Genomic DNA, 11,502 nt, shown 5'->3' with positions numbered 1-11,502 from the left:
TGCTTCGATTAAGGGGATTGGTAGAGCAATTTTGAGAGGAAGAATGACTTTCATTGACCTAGAGAAAGTATACGACAGAGCCCCTAAAGGAGTTCAATGGAGATATATGGAAGCTAAAGGTGTATTCATAGCTTATAGTAGAGCAATTAAGGACATGAACAATGGAGCCAACACTGGGATTGATGCATGTAGGCTTTATTAGGTAGACGATTGTGATCGACAATAACCACATGAAATGTTTTTGAGTTTTTGTGCGTATGTAAAGTTTCTACACACTAGAAGTTTTGTGGATACTTACGAATATGCAAAGGGTAATACATAAGACTTTTTCATGAATGTGCCTGATGGTGTATCAGCTCAAACCTGAGAATCATTCTTATAAGGAGCAGACAGGAGATATTTCTAATTAGTTAATTTATCGTTGTTAGTTGAAGGTTGTGCATTATGAATTGGTGTTTATAGAAAACTAGATAAATTTGTTTTTTTTCCTCTGACACAGATGGAATTGTTTTTCGAATTATCATCAATCACTCTGTGACACAAAGGATTTGTTTTTGGAATTATCATCAATCACTTTGAATACTTTTATAATTATGCATGTACTTCTAAGAATTTGAAGTTCTAATTGAATTTGATTTTTTCCGATTACTGATGTAACAACTATTCCTCCGTTTCAAATTTATTTGTCTTGTTTAATTAGCTAAATTTCTTTAAGAAACTAAAAAAAAGTTTTATTGTCTTAAACTAAAAATAGGTACTATAATATAACAAAATATCTTTTAATCTTATTTTTTTAAAAAAAATTATGTGAACCGATAGAAGTAAAAACTTACTAAATTTAAGAAAATATATTATCTTTTAATAGACTTTAAGAAATAAAAATAAACTTTAAAAAAATAAGACAACAAATTAAAATAGGGAGTACTGTAACGTCAACTGTGAGGAGTCCTGGTACAACAACTAAAGCATTTGGTAAATTAAAAGGTACATATATGTTTGTCTTTTCCCCGAAGGCATATCTTTTTATTCCTAATTGCCCGTATATGTTCGTCTTCCAGTCACCCCAGGCATATCTTTTATTCCTGATTGACTTTATTATTACTTCCTCCCTCCTTTTTAAAATAAGTAAATTATTGGTGTAGATATATTCGTTAACAAAAAATTAGAATATAAATTATAAATTATTTAAATGTAAATACTTAAAATCTCATTAAATAAAAATGTAAAATTAAAAAAAAAAAATCAACATGGGTGTGTTTTGTATGATGGAAAATACTTTCCATTGAAAATATTTTCTTGAAAAATAAGTTTGTTTTCTACTTATTTTCTCATGCTTGAGTGGTGAATGAAAATATTTTTTGAAAAATATTTTATGGTGTTTGGTTGGTGAGTAGAGAATATTTTTTAGAAAAATATTTTTTAGTGTTTGATTGATGAGTGAATTTTTTATTTTTTTTTAGAAAATACTACTAACTGTTAACTAGTATATCAGCGCCTCTAACAATTCAACAATTTGTAAGAAATAATTTAAGCATAACAAATAATATCAATATCAAATTCTAAAATACTTCAATCACTAAATTAAAGCAACTATTAATTAGCAAATATAGGAGACACTTTTCAACATTTTGTCAGGACAATCTCAAGATACTACAATCAATAGAAATATAATGAAATGACAAGCTTATTCAACCTCATGAAACAAGTTGCATCGATGATAAGATAAAATATGCAATTAGCAAAAGTAACATAGGTAAGTCTTTCTCTATAAATATAAAAATAACAATACATTCAACGAACATTGAAAATGAAAAAAATTCGAGTTTCACTTTTTTTTATTTCAAACAGTGAAAAATTGAAGCAAAACACAGTAAAAAATATTTTCGAGTAATATAAATTTTTTAAAAATATAAATTTTTTGAATAATGTAAATATGAGTGTTGTTGGGGTAGGGGAAAGGGGTGAGGTAATAAATCTCATTTGTCATTTTCTGAAAAATGACTTTCCTTGACCCATGAGGAAAGTCATTTTCCATTAATTGAAGAAAAATAAATTGTAGTGAAAAATATTTTCCCAACATTTCATTACAACTAAAAAAAGGAAACTTGAAAAATATTTTCGAGGAAACATTTTCCATCATACAAACACACCCCATATCTCTTTAAGAATAAAAAGTTGTTTATATTAATAATTTATTTATTTCAAGGAAATATTATCTTTTGGTCTCCAAATGCTGGTATATGTTACTCTATCTATCTTTTAACCCAAATATACCTAACGAGGACCATCGTCATTTATCGAAGGTCTGAACCTAACTGATATTTGGATAATCTGTTGTGCTAAGATCAAGAAGATTATAACTTTTTATCCGAATGATGTTAAAAGCTTACGAAGCACAAACTCCACTCAAACCCAAAAAATTATTCATTACCCACTCTATTTTTTAATCTTTCTTCTTTTTTTTTTTTTTGTTTGGGTACATTCTCTTGTAAAACTTGATGCATCTTAATTAGTTTCTTTTATACTATTTGAGTTTCAATTTAGCAAACTAGTTGCTAAGACAGAACTTTCTGAGTACCAAAATTTAAATCCTTAGAATCTATGAGAATTGAGTAAAGAAGGGTACAGTTTTACATTCTCAACAACAACAACAATTTTCCACAAAGTGAGGTCAACAACAACAATTTCAATGTATTTTCATAAAGTGAGATCTAAGAAAAATAAGATATACATAGTCCATACCACTATCTCCGTAGAAACAAAGTGAGGTCAATAACAACAATTTTAATATATTTTCATAAAGTGAGATCTAAAAAAAAAATAGGACAATATACCCTCCGAAGAATTAGAGAGGCAGTGTATTCCCACAAATACAGTGAGATTTGAAGAGAATAAGATATACACAATTCATATCACTACTTCCGCAGAATTAAAGAGGCTATTTCTGATATTCTCACGTGTATAAAACTTTACGACATACAATTATTTAGCTCATTTCAGTTAACCAGTTTGGGTTTCAACTACTTTTAAGTACAGTGTCTCGAGTTTATGTTCATGTATATATGCTTAGTGGAGCTTTATCCGAACGACAGTAACATAATAAGACTTGAGGAAATTAGAAGTTCAAATAACTAAAGCTATTTCGTCTCATGGAATCCATTTTAGAAATAAAAGTGTAACCAATGTAATCCTGCGAGTAGAGTATTACACCACAGAATTAAGTAGAATTTAAGCAGAATTTGAAGTATCGAGTAGAATCTGAAATTTGAAGAGAAATAGATAGTAAGAAAAAAAAATATAGCTCTTATTTCTTTCTAATAATAGATGAAGACGATCCATTCAAGGAGTCAAGAAGAAAGAACACACATGGAAGTTTTGAACAGAATTAAAGGAAAATACAAAACTACTAATAGTATTATATTTTCAACATGGAATTTTTTTTTAAGGTAAATCAACTACGCCATTAAGCGATAAACAGACACGACTCAGAGACTTTTGATACAAAAACAGAGCAACTTCAAACACAACGAGTTCAACTTCTTATTTGCCCATACAACACAGAGTACTTTGAATATTTAGCCAAAGCGTTTAGCCAGAGATCTCAATGGATTTGACATCAGGCTTCTTCACTTCTGCCTTGGGAACAGTAACAGTAAGCACTCCATTCTCCATCGAAGCCTTAACTTGTTCCATCTTTGCATTCTCCGGAAGTCTAAACCTTCTCATGAATTTTCCGCTACTGCGCTCCACACGATGCCAAGTATCATTCTTATCTTCCTTCTCCACATTCCTTTCTCCGCTAATCTGAAGTACCCTATCCTCTTCGATCTCCACTTTCACTTCTTCCTTCTTAAGCCCTGGAAGATCGGCCTTGAACACATGAGCTTCTGGAGTTTCCTTCCAGTCGACTCGTGCGTTGGCGAATGTAGAGGTCTCCCCTGAATTGAAACCTGGCAAGCCTAATTCCCTGAACGGATCGAACAGGTCCATTGAGAATGGATCCATCATGCTGCTGCTTCGTCGATCGCCGAAGATTCTTGGGATCAGCGACATTTTCGAGTGAGCTTTAGAGAATGAATTTTATGTATTGCTTGGGGCTTTTGCTTGATTTCAGTTTTTTGATGGTTCGTAGAAGAGGAACTGATGGGTAAATATAAGGCGTTAGAGGAGTGTCAAGTACTTTCTCGATATTTCTTTCTTTCTTTTTCCCGAAACTTTCTGGATATCTCTGAACTATGTATACGAGATGTTTCTGGAGAAATCTCGATGGGCCATTACCATACCTCACCAATTGGGCTACGGACGGTTGTAGAGGATTTTACTTTGCGGCCCAACTCTATCACTGGTCTCAAATTAGTAAAATTTGCCTAAATCTCAACCCTTTCGAGGCTCGAGCTAGTATGTTCTACTTTAATTTTTTTAAAACTATTAAAAATTCTTAATATAGTTTATTATATTTTTTTTTAGATACATTACTTAATTTATATGAACATATCACATTTTATATTGATACATCACTTATTTTACATAGATACATTATATATTCGAATTTTTAATTAAAATCAGAAATTTACATAACTACTAGAGGTGCATAGCCCGTGTCAGCACGGGCCCAACACTATAGACATTTTTTAGTACCAAAATTCGATATTGATGAGATACAAACATAAATGTACATTGATTTAAAATCATAACTTTTTAAGTAATAACTATTTGACAGTACTCGCTAAGAAGTGGAGTTTTATAAGATAGTTTTTTCACATGATAAGAAAGTGTGATATGTCGTGTAGTCGGATTATTTTAATTGTTTGATGATAAGATTGAAACCTGTTACAACATATAGAAAAGATGTAGAACTAATATTCATAAGATTATTTCATACAAAAACTGAAACAAAAAATACTTCAATTAACAACAAAGTCTTGGATATCCTCTCAAAGGCAAAACACTTATAAATACAGATATTAAAATGTTTTGAACCACTACTAAGTTAAGAAATTCTTATAGATGGGTGCATAATATTATTAGATCTGGATATCCAAATATAACAAAAGTTAGAATTGAGGTGGCAGCACGAAAAACATTTTCAAGATTAACTATTGTGATTTATAATACTTTTTATGTAATTTTTAAATGATATATGTTATACACGCTGTCTAAATTTATGTGGTATTGATACAATTTTTGAGAGTTAGCTAAAATTTTTACATATTTTTAAAATACTTTAAATTATTAATTGTTGTGATTTGTAGTACTTTTTCTTCTGTTCCAATTTATGTGACAATAATAAAATTTAGAGAGTCCACCAAAATTTTTGTATGTCTTTTAAACTGTTAATTATTATGATTTGTAATACTTTTACGTAATTCTCAAATATATAATAGATTAAAATTGAAAGTAAAATAAACAAATATAAAAGGAAGTATCTAAGTAGGCAACACAAACAAACATGTCGATCTGCTACCTGCTTATCATTTTATGTCTATTTTATCTTTTTTTATTAAATATCATTAATTTTTTAATACTTAGATGATTAATTAAGAGCGGTATTTAGTAAAATTACAATTAAAGCAGCTGAAATAGACATGTCATAAATGTCTATTTTTTTTAATTAAATATTTTTTTAATACATAAATGACCTACAATAATTAATTAGGAGTGATACAGTAAAATCAAGGTTGAAGGACGCCAACTTAATTTAAAGCATCAAGAGTTAATTTATCATTTGTCAATTTTATAATTTTATTAAATATTATGAATTTTTTTATACTTAGATGGCTCATCATAATTAATTGGGAGCGATATTTAGTAAAATTATGGTTGAAGCAACTAAAACAAACATGTCATAAATGCATATTTTTCTTGTTTTAATTAAATACTATTAATATGCTAATACATAAATGACTTATAATAATTAATTAAGAGTGATATAGAAAAATCATGGCGCAGCTCTTGAAGCAACCATGTCGAAACTAATGTTTTAATTAAATATTATAATTTTTTAATACATAAATGACTTATAATAATTAATTAGGGGTGATACGGTAAAATAATGGTTGAAAGAGGTCAACTTAATTTAATACATCAAAAGTTAATTTATCATTTTATGTTTATTTTATTTTTTAAAGTATTATTAAATTTTTTAACACTTAGATGACTCGTAATAATTAATTATGAGTGATATTTAGCAAAATTATGGTTGAAGCAGCTGCAGCAGACATGTCATCTATTTTTTTAATTAAATATTATTAATTTTTTAATACATAAATGACTTATAATATTAATTAGGAATGATATAGCAAAATCACGGTTAAAGCAGCTGAAACAAACATCATAAATAACTATTTTTAATTAAAAATTATTAATTCTAATATATAAATGACTTATAATAATTAATTAGGGGTAATATAGTAAAAAATATTATTAATTCTAATATATAAATGACTTATAATAATTAATTAGGAATAATATGGTAAATTACGGAGTAATTAGGGGTAATATAGTAAATAATGAAATAGCTGGTCGAATACATAAATGACTTATAATAATTAATTAGGGGTGACACGATAAAATCACGGTTGAAAGAGGTCAACTTAATTTAATACATCAAAAGTTAATTTATCATTTTATGTTTATTTTATTTTTTTAAATATTATTAAATTTTTAACCTTTAGATGACTCATAATAATTAATTATGAACGATATTTAGCAAAATTATGGTTGAAGCAGCTGCAGTAGACATGTCATCTATTTTTTTTAATTAAATATTATTAATTTTTAATACATAAATGACTTATAATAGTTAATTAGGAATGATATAAGTAAAATTACGGTTAAAGCAGCTGAAACAAACATCATAAATATCTTTTTTTTAATTAAATATTATTAATTCTAATATATAAATGACTTATAATAATTAATTAGGGGTAATATAGTAAAAAATATTATTAATTCTAATATATAAATAACTTATAATAATTAATTAGGAGTAATATGATAAATTACGAAGTAATTAGAAGTAATATAATAAATAATGAAGCAGCTGGTCGAAACCAACGCTTCTATTATATAGAAAAGAAATAGAAATTTTAAAAAAATAAAATTAATTGTTGTATGAATTTTCCCCTCAAATCAAGGAGTCTTCACACTGATAGGCAGCTCGTAAAAGAATGCATGAATTACTCTTAAGATGAATTGGTGTTTAACTTTTTCACTTAAATCTTTGGGTTATAATATTGGGGATCTTTCAAAAATATCAATATTTTGCTATAAAACTCATTTTTTATAGCCACGTTTTACATAATTATCATTTATAGTCGCTGTATTCAATTTACGCCCGCTGTATTCAGTTTTACAGATAGTATATATTCATATAATATATGAATACAGTCCTTATTTAGCCGCTGTATTCGATTCACATCTGTTGTATTCACTTTTACTTAGCGGTCTGTATTTATAAAAATATAAATACACTAGATATTTAGTCTCGCCAAAAATACTATCGCTTTTTTCCTTTTTCATTTTCTTATATTTTTTCTTTTGTCGTGATTTTCTGATTTTTTCTTCTTCTTTTTCCATTTTTTCCAAAAAAAAATAAAATATTATTTTTTTCTTTTTATTTTTCTCTCTTTTCTATCTCTAACTTCCATTTCTCTTTCTTCTTTAATTTTTTTTTTTTTTTATATTTTTGTACTTATTCTCTTTATCATTTTTTTTTCTATTTTATATTTTTGTATTTTCAAAAAATATGACTACTCGAGCACAAGTCATGAATGATAACGTAAATACCATAATTATTTATGTAGACACGCGATTTTGACCGTCCCCGAATTTAATATATATATATATATATATATATATTTCGATATTAAATATTTATATTTGGTTTAATATTATTTAAATTTCTTATTTTAATAAATTTTTTTATTTTTTTGTTAAAAAATAAAGTTAGTTTTGAGATGTTTTATTTTATTTTATTCTAATTTTTTAAAAAAACTAATACAAACATTTTTTTAAAAATATTTTTCTTGTTAAATTTTAAACAAATAAGTTAGTAGTTTTAGTACTATTTTAATTATATTTATTTTAAACTATTTTTAAAATTTTATTGTATTTTTTTTAAAATATAAAAAATTAATTAGTTATTTATATTTATTATTATTATTATTATCCTATTATCTTATTTATTTATTTATTTATTATTATTCTAAATAAAAAAAAAGAGAGGATAATATTCAATTTGAATCCTAAACTACTCCCTGAAAAATTCCCTATTTAGGTACAACTAACGTACAGACTATTCCAACAAAAAACATTGAACATCAGATACACAGAAAATCAGAAAAGAAAAACACAGAGAAATAAAAAAAAAAAAAAAAAAAGATTCGAAGTTCAAGAGTTTCCGGTGATGATTGCTTCTTGCTTCTTGTTCCATTTGAGTCATCACAGGTTTTTCTTTGAATTTGAATCATTTTATGTTATAAAATTTTATTGTTAAAAGACAAGAATGAAAATGTTTAAGTGATTTTATTTTATGTATTATTTAGTATGTGTAATTAATTATGTGTTACATGTTAATGCAATTGTTTACGGTATTGATATATTTGCATATTGTAAACTTTTATATTCACATTCACTTCACTGGAAACATACAAATATACTGTGATACATTCATGCATACACAATGTCACACCCCTATTTTTTACCGCATCCGACCCCGCTAGGGAATTGGTTTTAGAGAAAAATGAGTTTTTTCAATTAAAGTGACGTTTTGAATAGGGACTATTTTATTTACAGAGTCGCCACTTGGAATTGAGTTTGGGTGTTCCAAGTCACCTTATTGAATCCCTATTCAAAAGGAAATGACTCTTTATTTTATGGTCTGCGAACTAGAAATCCGGATAAGGAGTTCTGTTGACCGAGGGGAAGGTGTTAGGCACCCCTCGAGTCCCGTGGTTCTAGCACGGTCGCTTTAATAACTTACGTCTGGCTTAAACTAATCTCTTGGATACATAATATTTGTTAGCCTAAAAGTTACTTACATCCTACTTTGAATTTATTTTAAATTATTTAATTATATTAATGCGTGGCTTGCCAGTAGCAGTACTTTCCTGTCATACCACAAGTTTTGATACATTTCTCGTGCTTTTGAGGCATTTATGAGTCGTCCCCATTTTCCTAGTCTAAATAAGCACCTAATAGGTTTAAAATCTACCCAACCCAATTCAAGCGGTTTCAAATAGTACATTAGATTTTATTGTAACGAATGGTCGGTAGCAGGGCCTTTCAACTTCATCGCTAACCTTCTCTTATATGTTAAATTCTTAATTTTCTAAAGATTGAGGACCTAAAACAATTCTTCGAGTTCGCTCCCTCGCAAATGAGTTTTTCCTCTCTATTATTATTGCGGGGTTTAAGGCGAACATGTACCCTATATCACTCTTGTTATTCTGGTAAATCCACTCAGATTTTGAATGTCTTGAAACTTACTGTCATGACCTTGAAGAAATTTGTTTAGAATTAGCCGTTAGCCTAATGCCTAATTGATCTGATTCACATTGGCAGTTGATAACTTGTACTCATTATATTGAATAATTATCAAATACTCAATTTTGAACTAAAAAAAACAAGCTAATATCATCAAATTTTATCCATTTGACTCCAATCAAATTTACAAAATTTTCCCATAAATGAAACAACAATTCATGTAAAATAAGAGTCAGTATTCATATCACATGAACACCATGCATAGGATCTAATGCCATATATCAATATGCTTGATTTAAACCTTTTGCATGCTTCTAGTTCCATTATTTATACATGAATGGTTTTATTTTCCTTCAAGGCCAAACCTTATAAGTTGCATGAATAAAATTCTAGATCACTAAAACCACTATTTGCTTGTATTATACTGAAGCTTGATTAGTAGAGGGTAGAGTTTGACTTAAAAAGAAAATGATTAACTTTTTATGCAAATAAAAATGCTCGATTATTTTAGTGTTGTTAATTACTTGGTACCCTTACTTACAAGATTTCACTCTATCGACTTAACGGTTTAAATCTGAATTTTTCTATACTAGAAACAAAGGAAGACACAGACATTAGTAAACCACACTTTTCTCTCCCTACTTTCAAGGTCTACTTAGAGCGAGAGCTTAATATACTAAATTATTGTCCTAAGACTAATAAAGTTGTTCATCATATTTTTTTTTTTGATATATAGTGAAGCAACAAACAAGGCTTACGACAAAAACAGTCAACATCTAACCCCTACTCATCATTTTCTAATCTAAATAATACTTATACAAGATTTTATTGAATCTTCTTAAGCAAATTGATACATATAGTTCTCGAATATATGAAGTTATCATGCATTAAAGATAAATGAACAGAAATTTCATTCAATGGGATCCAGTTGACGAGCATTATATGTTTCATTCTAATTTTACAACGACTGATTAGTAATTCTGAGACTAAAGAAGTTGTATTAACCTTAAAAAAGAGTTATTTCATCTTCTCAGACGAATATAAGATAGTGTCCGTTTTAAATTTTAGAAAAAGAAAGAAAAGAAAAATAAATATCAATATGTATACATGTAGATGAAATCCATACATTCCTAAGACATCAATATCTTGAAATCACCCTGGCCATGTCACGTACACACATATAAATTTCGAGCAAACTAGATACAATACACAAACTCTGCATGAAACTATTTAAACAATGTTATTCATGCTTTGATTCTCAATAAAACTTACAAAAAGATAATGAAACTGCGTTGAATAAAAACCTGTCGACAAACTGAATCGAATTCGGAAAATAGAAAATCGGTACCGTGAAGCTCGAATGAAACCCCAAAACTCAACTCAAACTCGACACTTTTTTCCTTCTCCTTTTCCTCTCTGTTGTTGTTTCTTTCTCCTTTTTTTTTGTTTTTCTTTTTTTTCTGATCTTTCTCTATGTTGTGTTCTCTCTTTCTATGTCCTTTTTTTTAACTATCTGTGTATCTCCCTTTTCTGCAATGTCCCCCCTCCTAATCTCTCTAAGTGTTGTTTATATAATGGTGTGTGTGTGTGTGTTTGTAGTGGGGATGTTAGGTTTTTTGGGGTGGTTTGAGTAGTGGAGGTAATGGGTGATGGGGTAGTTTAGCGGAGGAAGTGAAAATTGTGGGGTGGTTTAGGTAGTGGAGGTAATGGGTGATGGGGTAGCTTTTAGGTTTTTATTTTTCAATATTTTAAATAAAAATAAAAATGATAAAATCTATTTAAAATTAATAAAATATAAATAAGTTAAATAGCTAGCCTTAGAAATATGATTAAGAAATATTAATATCAGTAGATTCTTTATTAAAATTTAAAAGAAGAAAACAAATATATTTTTTAAAAATAAATAATAAAAATAAGAACTTATAAAAATGTGATTCTATTTTTGTAGTTTTCAAAACTTTTAACAAACCTTGTAAAATAAAATAAACTTACAATATCTAATTTAGACCTAAAAAT

At 27.8% G+C, this 11,502-nt stretch overlaps 1 protein-coding gene across 1 annotated transcript; it reads right to left on the bottom strand.

The window, feature by feature from the left end:
* Nucleotides 1-3,283: 3,283 nt before the first annotated feature.
* LOC107875505 (17.7 kDa class I heat shock protein) lies at nt 3,284-4,138 on the bottom strand (the record flags this gene model as incomplete). Its single annotated transcript, XM_016722246.2, is given in 1 exon segment — nt 3,284-4,138. A coding segment is annotated over 1 exon segment (465 nt). The 3' UTR covers nt 3,284-3,588.
* Between the last annotated feature and the right edge of the window lie 7,364 nt (nt 4,139-11,502).

The sequence above is a fragment of the Capsicum annuum genome, chromosome 6, assembly GCF_002878395.1.
Source record: "Capsicum annuum cultivar UCD-10X-F1 chromosome 6, UCD10Xv1.1, whole genome shotgun sequence".
Lineage (NCBI taxonomy): Eukaryota > Viridiplantae > Streptophyta > Magnoliopsida > Solanales > Solanaceae > Capsicum > Capsicum annuum.
This window is presented reverse-complemented; position numbering and strand designations above follow the sequence as displayed.